This window comes from Coenobita brevimanus, chromosome 4 (assembly GCF_032717465.1).
Source record: "Coenobita brevimanus isolate Jiangsu-jjx chromosome 4, ASM3271746v2, whole genome shotgun sequence".
NCBI classification, from domain to species: domain Eukaryota; kingdom Metazoa; phylum Arthropoda; class Malacostraca; order Decapoda; family Coenobitidae; genus Coenobita; species Coenobita brevimanus.
In genome coordinates this window covers 38,695,982-38,711,216 of record NC_136957.1, presented here as the reverse complement: position 1 = coordinate 38,711,216, position 15,235 = coordinate 38,695,982, and the positions used below count along the sequence as shown (strand labels likewise).

Here is a 15,235-nt window from a genome sequence, read left to right as displayed (position 1 = left end):
AATTTCTTCCGTATTCTGAATCATTTGTTGTTCTTCATCTAAAAATCCGGGATCATGTTGTCTGTGCCCAGCGTCGGATGAAACACACACACACACACACACACACACACACACACACACACACACACACACACACACACACACACACACACACACACACAGTCCTTTCTAGCACTATAAAGCAAATGAAACACGATAAAAAATAATCTATCTCCTGTTAGCCAATTTGGAAAGCAAGCAAAAAATGAAGCAAGTGCGAAAGTAATTCTCAGAAGAGGTTCGAAAGTTATCTTCTCAAGAATAAGAAAGTAAATGGACAAGCAGACAGATATTAAAATCTTTTCCGTTTTGCTTCCTTCAGCCCAACCTCTCTCTCTCTCTCTCTCTCTCTCTCTCTCTCTCTACCAACAGACGATTTTTCAGCTCAGATTTTTTTTTTTTTTTACTGGGAGTGCTTAGATATTGCTGTTAGTAAACCTTTCATTGCTAGACTATTGTAAGCTGAATAAAATCATCTCGTAGAGGCAAGAATAAAATAAAAACGACCTACATGTTAAAGTTCATAAAACTAGTGAAGTGCCGGTCATCATTTACGGTACCATTATCATCATTATTATCATTATCGTCATCATCATTATCATCATCACCACCAACATTCATTCTCACCATACGTATCAACATCATCATTTTTATCAGTACCACTGCCATCATTATCATCATCATCATCATCATCATCATCATCATCATCATCACAGCCCCAAATCACTTCCCACGTTTAATAGACGTGGTCAAAAAAACATTAACCCATATGGGATGCCAAACTGAAGAAAAGAAAAATTGAAAATGTGTAAAAGAACTGCCGCGAGTTTACAGTTGCTGTCAGTAGTTCATTTACAGTATTTTGAAACCATATCATGTCAAAAAAAATAATGGAAATAAACAATAATAAAATGGACTGGAATTTCGCTTGATTACATCGGAACCCCGGATGTGTAAAGGATGTGTGTGTGTGTGTGTGTGTGTGTGTGTGTGAGAGAGAGAGAGAGAGAGAGAGAAGGGGTGGAGGGGGGATAGGGAGAGGGAGAGATCAACGGACAGACAGCAGACCGAACGTAAACACACGATGAGGGACAGCCAGGCTAACGGTGTGTATAAGTCACCAATCACTGAAGCCAAGTCGTGTTTGGTCAGGAAGGGGTCAGTGAACGATGGGGTGTGTGAGAGAGAAATTACTTGACCTCTCCTCTTTATTTCCTTGACTTTTCTTTCCTTCTTTTTGTATTTCTCCTGCCCTGTCCACGCATTTTTTTTTTATTAATTTGTGAGCTATCTCTGTCGGCCACATATACAGTATTTTTTAACTGGCTAACTGTCAAGCTAATTTATTTAGATATAGAAAACTGCTGTTAATCTGAAGTTATTATGTGAATAGGAATAACAATTAACAAGAGTATATAACTGGAACTGTCTATACTCTTTTAACTCTAACTTGCTTAAAATTGTCATTTCTCCATCTTGAGAGCTCAGTTGTAACAGTAGATTAATACAAGAAAATGATGCTAGTCACGATGAAGTGCTGTGGAAATGATGTAGAGTCCTAGAATTGTCTTTTGCTGCCAGTGAGTTTCGTGAAATAAGCTATAAAAGAAAAAGCTGGGCAAAGTTAAGGTGTTTTAAAAGAGTATGGTGACTTATTTGTAGGCAGCAATACAGGGTGTTCCGGAAAATCATTAAGAAATTTCAGGGGATCATTCTTGGATTAATTTTGAGTAAACAATACTCTCAACGAAGGTCCAATTCTCAACAGTTAGTGCTACAATTAATAGTTACCTTATGAAGAAATTATTACCCTCATAATTAACACGTAAGGTCATCAGTAACTTCAGCTTCGTAAAGGTTGAGAATTAGACCTATGTTGATGCAGCATTTCTTTTTTTTTACTCCGTAATAAGTCTGATGTTTCTCAAAAATTTCCAAGACACCCTGCAGTTACTAGTATTTAAATGTAAATAATTACGGATATTTAAAGGGAACAGTAGCATAATTACTGGTATTTAGAGGTACTTGCAGTTTAATCACCCATAAAGTTATCCTCATCAGTTTTATCATTATTTGATTACTTTTCCAATATCACCTGTGTTTTCTTACACTTCCAATTATTATTATTATTATTATTATTGTTATTGTTATTATTCTGGCTGGTGATCAAGCGGGTTACGATCAGTCAGAATGGTAGCTCTTCTCTTGGCTCGTATTGGTTCGAATTTCCACGTAATGTTGCCAAGGGCGTAGGATGAACTGTGGTAGATTAGCCTCAGATCTCTAAATACCACAAAGGGGGGAAAGACTGGCTGGTACTGTGTTCTATCATCCTCATTATTATTATTATCATCATCATCATTATCCAGTACAGTCCATTATCATCATTTTCTCTTTCTTCTTACTGCCTGACCGCGCACAGCCTCGTTGGCTCCTTACCTGAGGCCGAGGCCGAACAGTTCTTCTACGTGACACAAGCCTTCACGTGTCAAAGCTTCGGCGCTAATAGTCACCGTTCATATTAAATACATTCTAAGATCAGTCATATCATCCTGCGCTGTCGGCGATAAATTCGTGAACGTGCTTCACTTCTAAATTACCGCGGCGCAGCAGACGCCCCCTTCACCCTTTCCACCATCCTGGGTGATGGGGACATTGTTATGACTGATAAATTGATGGCTTTCTTGAGAGAGACCGGACTGATCAGAGTGATGTGACTTTTTTACTGTGTGGTTATGGTTTTTATCACCTGTAAATATGTATATATTGTAATATTAATTAGGGTTGACAGTTGACGTATTTTAAATAGTTCCTCCTCCCACTGATCTATTTCTAATATAGATGTCCCCTACATTAAGCCAAGTTCCTCGCCTGACAGTCACCAGCTGATGAGTGCAAGTGTGTAATATAGGAAGGTATTGGGCACTTGCAGTCGATGGTGGTCTGCTGGGCGAGGTTCTTAATATTTTGTACAAATTATGTAAATACATTATATCATCTTGCTTAAGTTATTCTAATTAGGGACGACAGCTGACGTATATGGAAATGTTCCTGACTCGTCTGGTTCCCTTTCATATATTGATGGCCCCTATATTAGGTTGTGCCTCGACTGACAGTCACCAAGTGATGAGTGCAGGTATGTAATGTAGAAAGGCATTACATATCTGCAGTCGATGGCGTTCTCTTGGTCGAGGCTTTTTTACCATTAGTGTAGCTCTAGTTATTTGTCTCTTAGGATTTAGTATAGGTTAGCGATTTGTCTGTTAGGTGGTTAGTTTTAGGGACTTTAGATTAGGTATTTTTGTTTATAAGTAATGTAAGGTTAAAAAAAATAAATAGATAAAAAAATAAAAATTATTATATATATATATATATATATATATAGCTACACCTCGGAAATCAAAGTGGAAAGATGGTAATTTTAGGCCAAGTTAAGGTTGTTGTGCTACCCGTTTGTCTGATCGAACACACCCATCAACCGTAAACAAACAACCGTCCTTGCGGGGCCGTTCCGTACAATGAATCGATGTTCCCATGCAGCTGGCGGAGCCTCGCAATAGCAAGGCACGGGGATTTGTGTGGAGGTTTGGTTCCTGGGTGGACGCCGCATTTGCGTCTCCACCCAGTTAACTAGGGCATCATAGTAAGCAACAAGTCACCCAGTTATTTGGTTATCTATATGGTTGCCACCTAGCGTTATAAATGGTGAGTTATGGGAAACTATCTTAGTGTAGAACCAGCCACCTGAAGTAGAAAGAAGAGTAATGAAAAGCGACAGGAAGGATGGAAGAACTGGGAAGAAAGGAGGACAGACACAGGTAAAGAATGATAGATATGAAGAAAATAGGCAGCGCTACATCAAGTGAGTGGATGATGCTCTCTCCTACACCTACCACCAGCCACGTTAAAGTAAATAGGGAAAACATCCAGACCATTATATTTCTAAGGACAGTGGAAAGATAAGGGAGTCGCCATTAACCCTTCCATTACGCTATTTTTATTCTCGCTAACCCCTAACTATTTTTTACTGTTAGTGTCAATAAATTCTGTTAAACGTGGAGGTACAATCGCCATCAGAAGTCCTATCGCCTCTCCTCTTTTCTCTCTTTGAACTCTGAAATTGTGGTTGAATCCGCAGCAGCCGACACGGATGACACGGGCACGTATTCTTATCGGGTAGGGAAGCTGCTTAACACTCTTCTTTAGCAGTTTATTCTAGGATATGAAAGGGTAATATAAATTTTTATGCTGAAAATGATGATAAAGAAATGATTTAAATGGCACAGAAGAGGATAGTAGGAATAAAATAAATTGCTTAGGAAGAGATGTTAGGGAGCTTTCTTAATCGACGAGAGTACGGACCACTGATCTACAGCTAAATAAATTCATCAGTGTAAGGTGTTACGGGTCTGATACACTAATGCCTATGGAGAGAGAAGCGGGCGAGGCTACACGACTATTGATGCATACTATACAGAGACAAGCATCATCCTACAGTCCGACCAGTGCATAACGAAAAGAATTGAAGCATTTGAAACACGCAGTAGCAGAGATAAGGTTTTCATTGCATTTCGTCAGCTGTAAAATCTCTTCGGACTAACTGGGAAGAGTTATATCTGTGACTCATCGCTCGTACTGAAAGCGGCCAATACCAGTTTGCCTGCGACCACGGCGGGAAGTCCAGAGTTGCTGCAATTTTTTCCTACTCTCAGGGCGGACTCTCTGTGGGTCCCTTGTGAAAAGTTAGACATATTTATTAATCTTTCTTTTCTCAGAAGCTAGGTACTCTCTCTCTCTCTCTCTCTTGTACAGTGGTGATGTAGGTTATGGTGAGCCGAGTGTGTGCCCTATAGTGAGAAAAACTGGACTAACAAACTGCTTAATATTCTCCCATCAGAAAGTAGAATATAGGGCGTCTTGTGCATCGTGTGTTGTGAAAATTGTGAAAGAATGTGTGAAAATAGTCCTCATTTCCACCACCACCCTCGTAGAAAGAGATTTATAGGGCATTTTTGCTTATTCATTTCCAGCTATTGTCAGTTCTATTCAGCAGAGCGAGTAATAGGAGCCAGAACGTTAAGCCTGTCACCATTAACCCTCTCCTCGTCGGGACAGTTCTTTCTCTTCCAGCTAATGAGAGACGATTGCATTCAGCCGAGAGCGAATCCGTGTTGCCTGGGAGTGTTAGGACTGCCATCATTAGCTCTCTGCTAGGGCTGTCACCATTAGCTCTGTTTGGGCTGTCACCATTAGCTCTCTGTTAGGGCTGTCACCATTAGCTCTCTGTTAGGGCAGTCACCATTAGCTCTCTGTTAGGGCTGTCACCATTAGCTCTCTGTTAGGGCTGTCACCATTAGCTCTCTGTTAGGGCTGTCACCATTAGCTCTCTGTTAGGGCTGTCACCATTAGCTCTCTGTTAGGGCTGTCACCAGTAGCCTTCTCTAAGCTTCACTGTCAAACTGAGACCAACAGCAGTGCAATGTAAAGAACAGCTGAACAAGTTACCAGGTAGAACAAAAAGAAACTATACATAAACAGCACTTAAAACTATAAGACAAAAAGAAAAAAAAAATTCATCGAGGCCCTATGCATCCCCGAGGGTGCCACAGGAAATGATTGATTGATTGATTGATTAATGAAACTAAAAGAAACAGATAAAGCAAGCCCACACAAATTTCAACAGGACTGGATCAGGATAACTGTTCCACTTCCAGTTTACGTTCGGCGATTTGATTCACCTGGAAGTGAGTCATAGGAGCTGCGAGTGCTATACCCTTTTCACTCTAACTTGGCCTAAAATTGCAGTCTCTCCTCCATGAATAATAAGCTGTAACAAGATATTAAGAGTGGAATATGATGCTAGTTACGAAGAAGTGCTATGGAAAGCATATAGGGGCACAGCATTGTCTTTTTCTGCCACTGGGCTACGTGAAATAAGCCGCAAAAGGACGAAAATCTGGACCAGGTTAGAGTAAGAAGAGTATAGTTCTGTTACCAACAACACTTCTCATGATCACAACACTACGAGTATTTTATTTCACCTACGTGGACGCTTTTCTTCAGTGGAGAGTGGGTCGTGGGAGCCTGAGTGGTAATGCCCTCACTATTAAAAAGTTAGAATGTCGGGGAAACTATGATACTCGATTCTATCAAACGCCAGACGATTTTATGCAGTTGAGGTTGAATCACTTGTGCCTGTGCAAAATTACCTCTATCGGCGTTTTTTTTTTTTTTCCACCTCCCCCCCTTTTGTTTTCTTTTATCTTCGTCCGACAATGTTGATCCCTTCAACCCATTTAGTTATTTATATTTAGTTCTTGCTACCTCTATACGAAGTTATTCAGGTAGTGGAGAGACATCAAGCTGTGAAGTTATTAATGGACTTTGTTTCCAGATTCGTTACTACACCTGGTCCTTCCAGTGTTATGAAGATCGTCTGGAGGTGCTTAGAATTAAAAGAAATGCACCATCGTCTTCCAGGGTTATATAATTTATGTTATAGTCAGGAGACGCTTACTTTAACTCTTCAATTTGATGACATTTTTCTGCTCTTGCATCCTTCAAACGACTTGATCCAGCTTTGAGTCCTGCTGAATTGAAGAGGTAAATTATGACGATAAAATAAAATCCACACATCGAAGAGCTCATCACATATCAATAAAATCGCCTGGAGGCATTAAGAACATAATCATTATTAGGTCATCGTAGTGAAGTGGTTAATATTCACGTAAACTCAGTGTTCATTTGGAAAAGAATCGACCACAAGAAATGCAACTATGTGTGTGTGTGTGTGTGTGTGTGTGTGTGTGCAGTCTCTTCTCCAAGCTGTTATATAAAAGTGCAATAAGAACGAAAGCATAGTGATAATGGCAGGATTTTCGACCGTACCACAGGCCGTCTCCGAGCGTCTACCATCCATGGATTCTCACTACGTTTTGTCCAAGCCACGTAAAGGCCTTGTCACACTGAGGCTGGAATTTAATGTGGCGTGGAGAGGGCCAAGGGCTTTACCTGGCAGTGCATTGGTGACCGTCACAGAGGAAAGATGTGCGCCAAGCAGCTCTTCGTGGTGGTGGTGGTGGCCGTGGCGGTGGCGGTGGTCAGGTAAGCTAGGTTTTTAAAAGAGTACCGATACTGTTAACTGTTGTGCGAATATACAGAGTATAATTATCACAAAAAGTATAAAGATAAAAATAACTATCGGCAAATTTCATTGAGTTCTATCTTACGGTGTTAGTGTTACAATCATTTAATATTCTACCATAATGCAGAATACTGAGGCTGACGCTTGTGCAGCATAAAACTAGACCAGTAATGTGATCTCTCATCTGGTACGGTTAGTTATAGATAGATAGACAGATGAACAGACATATAGATATTGCCTGAGCATCTTAAGTGACTTTAGTGAGTGTGGGTTCTGAAATTGTGGCCTGATATATATAATAGGTTGCCTGTGCGCGTGCTTGTTTGTATGTATGTATGTATTTATGCGCGTAGCCGACGTGCGAAGGTAACACTGTACAGATGTGGGGCGCTTGTGTGTGTGTGTGTGTGTGTGTGTGTGTGTTGATAACCCTTCAACTGCTTAAATATCTCTCAGCTAAACAAAATCCTCTCGCATTATCCTAAGTACATTTCTATTTTCACCAACACTAGCGACAGGGGTACTCGAGAAAGTGTGTTAAGCCTCTTATTTCCAGCATTTATTTCAGCAACACACTCGCCTGGGTTTGGTAGAGAGAGAGAGAGAGAGAGGAGGAGAATACCGAAGTGTACCAACATAGCAAAAAGCTTAAGTTTATTTTTACCATTTTCCATGTGCACTTCAGACTAGAATCACGAAGTACGATGATGATGATTGTTACAGTAGCAGTAGTAACAATAAATAATAATAATAATAAAATGGCAAAACTATCAAGGTACGTGCAGTGCGTCTACTATTTTTCTTGAGATGTAAATTCAGACGAAATCCTTAGTCAGCATCTTGGACGGGCAAAAGCAAAAAATAATTAATTTTCCACATGCTTTCAGACATATGGGACATCCTGAATATTTGTAGTCAACATTAGTAATAGTAGTAGTTGTTGTTGTAGTAGTAGTAGTAGTATTGTTGATGTTATTGTTACAGTTATTACTATTATTTGTACTAGGCACTGTACACCTAATAATAATAATAATAATAATAATAATAATAAATACTGTCTGTTCCCTCACTAAAGTAAAAAATATACGATGTCATCCTGATTTGAAAGTTTCTCTGAATTACCGCACACACTACAACTTCCTTTAATACGGTGACGACATTTCCGTTCCCCCCTCCCCCCGCTCTCTCTCTCTCTCTCTCTCTCTCTCTCTCTCTCACACACACACACACACACACACACACAGGAAGGAAGGAGAGAGTAGTTTCCAGGGAGCAGGTCACATGAAGGTCACGCTCACCCAATAAGGAAGTTACGGACCCCCAAATGACCAACACTTTTTATTATGGTCCTTGTCTTTATTTAATTTATTGCCATTTTTCTTTCGTCCACATTATTTATAGTTTTCCGTGTTTTTTTCACCTTATTTTCTGCTTTTCTTGGATTACATTGTGCTTTAGTTATGTTACTAAATATAACTGTAATATAGTTTTTTTTTCTTTTCCATTTTTATGCCATACGCCATTTTCTATCATTCAACATTTCTCACGTCTTTATTCCTTCTCTTACCCCCTTCTCTCTCTCTCTCTCTCTCTCTCTCTCTCTCTCTCTCTCTCTCTCTCTCTCTCTCTCTCTCTCATGTTTTTATCTTAATGGCCATCGATTCAAGTCTTCCTTATTTTTTCTGTCGTTTTATTATAAAATTTATATATATATATATATATATATATATATATATATATGAAGGCGACTACTACAGTAATATGTCCTTCAGTGTAGCTACTTCCTCCCCGACACTTCCTGCTCCTATCATCCATCTCCCTGACTTCATTCCACGCTGGCTTTATTTCTGACTTCATTCCACTGACTTCCAGCTTCATTTCACTCGGATTATTTTCGTGATTTTCTAGACTTCACATTTGACTTCGTTCACTCTGATTATATTCTTTTCCTTATTCGATTTACTTCACATCTGACTTAATTTACTCCTATTTCACCCCTTATTTCATTGACATCACATCTGACTTCATCCACTGTTGATTTTACTCCCGACTATTTCATTGACTTCGCCTCTGACATCATTCACTCTTATTACTTTTTTCCCGATTAGCCACCATTGACTTCACATCTGACTCTGTTCAGTCTTATTTTATTTCTGATTAACTTTGACTTAACATCTGACTTTATTTTCTTCCAGATTTTAATCTACTGACATTACATCTGACTTCATCTCACTCTGATTTTATTCCTAGTTTCATTCTGCTGATTTCACATCTGACTTCATTCCCCCTCGATTTTGTTCCTGACTTTATTCCATTGACTTCACGTCTGACTTCTTTTGTTTTAATATATCTATATATCTATATCTATCTATCTATCTATCTATCTATATATATATATATATATATATATATATATATATATATATATATAAATATTTTCATTAACTTCATTCTAGAGTTTATTCCTGCTCTCTTTCCACCCTACTTTCATCCCACTTTCATTCCAACTTAATTCATTCTTATTTCATTCTACACATGACTTCATTCCACACATTCCACTGGCGTTAATGGTGACTTCATTCCTCTTGCACTTGTATTTTCATTCCACACTCCTCATTCCCCTCCCCGACTTCATTCTACTGGCATCATTCCCTTTTTATTTATTTCAGTGTTGAGCTTATTCTGCTAGTATCATTCCAGAGTGACTTCATTCACCACTGACTTCATTTCATTCCATTTTCATTCCCCATGCACTTCATTCCTAATCACTATAATTCTCAGTGGCTTCATTCCATTTCGATTCATTCCCCACTGACCTCATTCCTCCCCCTCTCTCTCTCTCTCTCTCTCTCTCTCTCTCTCTCTCTCACACACACACACACACACACACACACACACACAGCGTATTTCCCGTCATAAGTAAAAGGCCGCCACAAGGAGTAGAACCGGTACTGGACCCCCCATTCCCCCCACCCCCTGCGACTCTCTCTCTCTCTCTCTCTCTCTCTCTCTCTCTCTCTCTCTCTCTCTCTCATCCCATCTCCTCCTCACAGCGGCCAGAGAAGGACAGAGTGCCCGGAGGTGTGTCCAGAGCTGCATCAGTGTCCATTCGGCCGAGACCAGTGTCCGTGGGGAGCGGTGAGGGACGCCTGTGGTTGCTGCTTCCAGTGTGCCAAGGTGAGAGAGAGAGAGAGAGGGGGGGGGTGCGTGTGTGTGTGTGTGTGTTCATTCCCATTTCCATTCATTCGTACGCTAATGCTTACATGATTTCTATCTACACACACACACACACACACACACACACACACACACACACACACACACACACACACACACACACACACACACACACACACACAGAAAAGTAAGTGACGGCCACATCGCAGTCTGCCAAGATGTACTGTGTGTCCTTAGGAAGTTCAGTTTTTGTCAGATATTTCCGGGAATGACCGTCATAGAAAGTCCATCTAAGGCCCGTACTCTCGCAGATCCCCAACTCCTTTTCCTTAGCGATTTATTTTTGCATATGGATGGTTAATACCCTTTTGTCCGTCCTGTATGCAGGGTATGGCGATATTGGAAGGATTTATGTAACAGAAGAGCAAATAGTGTGGTGTAATAAAATAAATCGCAATGGAAAAGATGTTAAGGAGCTTCCTCAAAGAACAAGAATAGCCTAAACCTTTCACTGCATAAAATTTGGCTTAGGGCGATATTCTCGTGTGGTTAGGAAGCTTACTAACACCTCTTCCTTTCCGGTTTATTCCAGACTGTGCTCCGTTACTTTATTCTTGTGTGTTATTCATGCAGTCTATGTCGATAGTAAAAACATGTAGGAAGCAAAATTTAGGATACTAATGTGTACTTTTGAAAATCAATCGCTTAGGAAGAGATGCTATGGCCTTAAACGCTTCCTGGCACTGAAAGGGCTTGGGTGATGACTGGCTGAATATCCGGATGCCCTTGTGGTGTACAGTCTGGGAAAATATTGTTACGCTGATGAAACTGACCGTGTGTGTGTGTGTGTGTGTGTGTGTGTGTGTGTGTGTGTGTGATTCTACGAAGGGGCTGTAGAGGTGAGCATAAGGAAGGGTGTGAGTGGCTTAGTAGGAGAGTGAATGTGAGTTTGAGGGAGTGCAAGTGTGACAAAGTGTGAGTGACAGAGAGTGTGGGAAACGAGGGACTGCAGATGTGAGAAAGAGGGAGGGTATGAGTGAGTTAGTGACAGTTGGAGAATGACTATGAGTGAGTTGGGTGAGTTTGAAGGAGTGCAAGGGTGAGTGAGTGAATGAAGTGGGGATGTGAGTGAGAATGGGAGGCATATAAATGTGTGATTGAGAGAAAGCAGGAGTGAATGAGTGTGGGTGAGTGAAAGAAAAAGTTTAGATAGTGAGTGCAGCAGAGTGAAAGAGAGAGAGAGTGGTAGCGTAAAAGAAAGAGTAGGATAGCGAGTGTGAATGAGTGTGTGTCTGTGTATGGAAATGTGTGAATCATTGGTATGGAAAAGCGAGAGAATGTGAGAGATGAGAGTGGGTTTTTGAATGTGTGTGTGTGTGTGTGTGTGTGTGTGTGTGTGTGTGTGTGTGAGTGTGAGAGAGAGAGAGAGAGAGAGAGAGAAAATAACTCTCCTTGGGTTCCGGTATGTCTAGTGGATGCAGTCATTTAAGTGTCCAGGAAATAAACTTGTGCTGTATTTTACTTGCATATACTACTACTGCTATTACTATCGGTACTACTACTACTACTACTGCTGCTGCTGCTGCTGCTGCTGTTATTATTATTACTCTTGTTACTTGCAAATAATACGTATCTCGGAAGGTTTAACCTTTACAATATATATTTACTTAATCTGAGGAAGACGAGTAATATTGCTGACTACTGTTTTTATAGCGATAAGTAGGTGTGATCATCTCATCCTTTCATACCCAGCAAGAATATTTACAAAATCTATTAGATACTCTTAATCGAATTCTTTGCATCCTCTCTCTACTTAGACAAGTGAAACAGCTATCAGTTTTAACAAGGTCTTACTAAACTATTATTATTCATTTGATTTTCCTGACTTTATACTTCTTAAGTTTAGTTTTTATTTATATATTTCTTGAGGAGAGTTTTTCATAAGCATTGTTCGAGGGTCTGAAGGCCAAGGTTGTTGTTGTTTTTTTTTCTTTATATTTCCTTATTTTTTGTATACTTCCTCTTCCTCCATGATTACGGTGCGACTTTGGGTTTTCCCTCCTCTCTCTCTCTTACACACACACACACACACACACACACACACACACACACACACACACACACACACACACACACACACACACACACACACACACCAATCCTCCCTCCCACCCCTGTCACCCTCCTTCCCCCTTAACACTCCACTCACACACTCTTCCCGCCTCCCTCCACCCTTCTCCCGCCTCTCTCGCTGCGCAACTGTAAACACAGCTGAATACCGGAGCCGGTCAGACTCTGATGCAGAGTTTGTATCTCCCATGCCCTTGCTAACCCAGCAGTACATTTGGGAACCTGGAAGAAATTGTGATTGTTGCGTGTCGTGTTAACTTTGAGAAAACGGATTGTCTCTTTGCGAACCTCGTGCAGTTGACAGGCTTTAACTCCTCTTTTTTTCTCGCCTCCCCAGGGCCCAAACGAAGCCTGTGGTGAAATTGAAGGCAGATGTGGGCCAGGGATGAAGTGCCAGGACATTAACCAGCAGGGAGTGGGAACCTGCAAGAGAACGCCCTTCATCCCTCTCTCTCCTCTGGGATCCGGCTAAGGAAGGATGGGATGGCGTCTTTTTCCTTTTTTTTTTTTTTTTTTTTTTTTTTGGCCAAGAGTAGAAAGTAGGGTTTAAATGTAGGCCTGAAGGGGATTAATGGCAGAGGATTTGTTACTTTAGGTCTATATTCCAAAGAGGCTTGTGGATTTAGGCTTAGTTTTGTAGGGGACCTGTGCATTTTGGTCTGTTTTTGTATGGTACTTGTGGATTTAGGGGTGATTTATTTTGTAGAGGATTTGTGGATTTAGGCAATTAGAGGTTTACTGAAGAAATATTAGTATCCTCAGTCCAATGACGTATTTTGCATTTTGTTTTTGCTGTTACGTGACAATTTTATTCAACTTATCGAAGGGGGGAGGTTAGATGCAGCCTTCATTAACCACTTCGATGAGAGAAATCTTAAATTCAGTAAAATCGTCTGCAAGTGGCAAGAATAAACCAGCGATATACGTGTACGGGTAAGGTTTTCTAGAACGCCTGTTGAAGAAAGATCAAGCCAGCGCTATGTAGACTAGTTTTGTTTAAACGATAGAAAAGTTAAATTAACCTTTTTTAAACTACTTATTTACGAAAGTAATATCTTGAAGCTTGTTTTATAAACTTTAAGTTATATAAATACTTTTTTAATATATTTTCCGCTATTTTTGTACCTTTTGGGTAACAATTCAATATACTCGTAGTAATTTGGTTTGGTTAAAGTGGCCTGACTGGAGAGTGAATGAATGTGTGACCAGACTTATGAGGTACAGTACTATCTTTAATACTCGGCCTCCTATGACTCACTGTCAACTAAATAAAATCGTCTTTAGTTATGTGAAATAAAAATTAGAGTTGTCCCGACATGAGAGTACAAGTCGACTTGAATGAAAATGTAATGAAAGGGGGTTCATTATTTACAGCATTATTTTTCTTAAGTCCTTCTAATGTTTTCCTATATTATTTTAACCTATGTCACGTGATATCAAGCATGTGAGAGCAGCACAGTCAAATTTTCTTGTCTGGTGTGCCTGCCCAATACCCAATTAAAGTTGTTGACCATATGAAGTTTCGTTCGGTTAGTGAGAAGTACAGTTTCTACTCAGATTCTGCCCCTATTGAATGAAAGTTTAGCCAAAGTTTCAGACCGATGCCAGGCTTAGAACTACCACCAGATTACTAAGTAACACGTCTTCTTTCGATGTGAAACCCCAGGTAAAACTTGCCTCCAACCAGGCAAAGAATAAGAGGGCGAGTAACATAAGTGCCTCAAGACATGTGCACATCATCCTTTAGCGGTTGTTGTGGTACAACGACTGATTTGGAGGCGGTTGATGATTAAATCCATATTCAAAGTGAGGGCGAAGTGATCAGGCGAAACAAACATGCTACAAAATATATCAGTGTGCGATGCATATTCTCCAATATATGTTCGAAACAAACGGACCATTCAGCTACACTTCCACATCCACACTTGTCTGTGGCAGTGCTCTTCACTGTGTTTGTGGAAACGAATCATCTATTCGCTGCTGCAACAATGGCATTGTATTAAGTGAATACGCAGTTACCGATATTAGGTAAGTGATGGGCATGGCCAGAACGCCCTAGTAGGAAAGATGGCCTTGCATACGTTTAATCCCCAACATGTTATTGGGGGACCTTCTGTCAAGTAATACCACCAAGGTGCGTACATATTCATTAGCCCTTAAATGTTCTGAACAAATGATCGAGCCCCAGCACATTGAAGGGATAATATAGGTCTGGCCGTTACTGTTCTACCATAACCAGAGTGGACACTAATCGAAACAGTGTACTGTAGGTGGTTATATGATATGAGGTAATGTTGGACTTTGCGATATTCGTTGTTCTCTCCTCTAGCGCTCTAGGGCTGCCTCACCGGCAATAGCTTTGTAAATACCCCAATAAAGGTTAGATCAGCTAGTTCTAATATTCCTCCCTGGCCTTAGCAGATATAGTAGGTGTCTATATCTAATTCCTGAGATCGCCTTTGCTTACTCACCTCTGGAGTGTACCCCCCACTGATCGCTCTGGGGTGTGAGTTACACACAGGCGCGTCCTCCCGAGAGTGGTTTGAGAGGGTAATCTCAGACTAGGTGTGTCTTCCCCGGGTAATTTGTCCCTTGGTCGTTTTTCTCTTTCTTCCCACTTCCCCCTCACGGGGGAAGTGGTACCTATGGCGGACGCCTCTGCTGAAGGGGGGAGGTAGTCCTGACCGACCCCCGACTGTCTCACGGACGGACTGCCCCCAGACTGAACGGCCCCAGACACGTACC

At 40.7% G+C, this 15,235-nt stretch overlaps 1 protein-coding gene across 1 annotated transcript; it reads left to right on the top strand.

Moving 5' to 3' along the window:
* Positions 1–7,076: 7,076 nt before the first annotated feature.
* Positions 7,077–13,447, top strand: LOC145395744 (single insulin-like growth factor-binding domain protein-1). Its single transcript, XM_080269286.1, has 3 exons — positions 7,077–7,143; positions 10,237–10,360; positions 12,828–13,447. The coding sequence occupies exons 1-3, from the start codon at positions 7,085–7,087 to the stop codon at positions 12,960–12,962; spliced, it is 318 nt and encodes a 105-aa protein (XP_080125412.1). The 5' UTR covers positions 7,077–7,084; the 3' UTR covers positions 12,963–13,447.
* The last annotated feature ends 1,788 nt before the right edge of the window (positions 13,448–15,235 follow it).

Coding starts and splice junctions, on each gene's coding strand:
- LOC145395744 (XM_080269286.1), top strand. CDS start 7,085: ATGTGCGCCAAGCAGCTCTTCGTGGTGGTGGTGGTGGCCGTGGCGGTG. Junction 7,144..10,236: donor GTGGCGGTGGCGGTGGTCAG/GTAAGCTAGGTT, acceptor TCCTCCTCACAG/CGGCCAGAGAAGGACAGAGT. Junction 10,361..12,827: donor GCTGCTTCCAGTGTGCCAAG/GTGAGAGAGAGA, acceptor TCGCCTCCCCAG/GGCCCAAACGAAGCCTGTGG.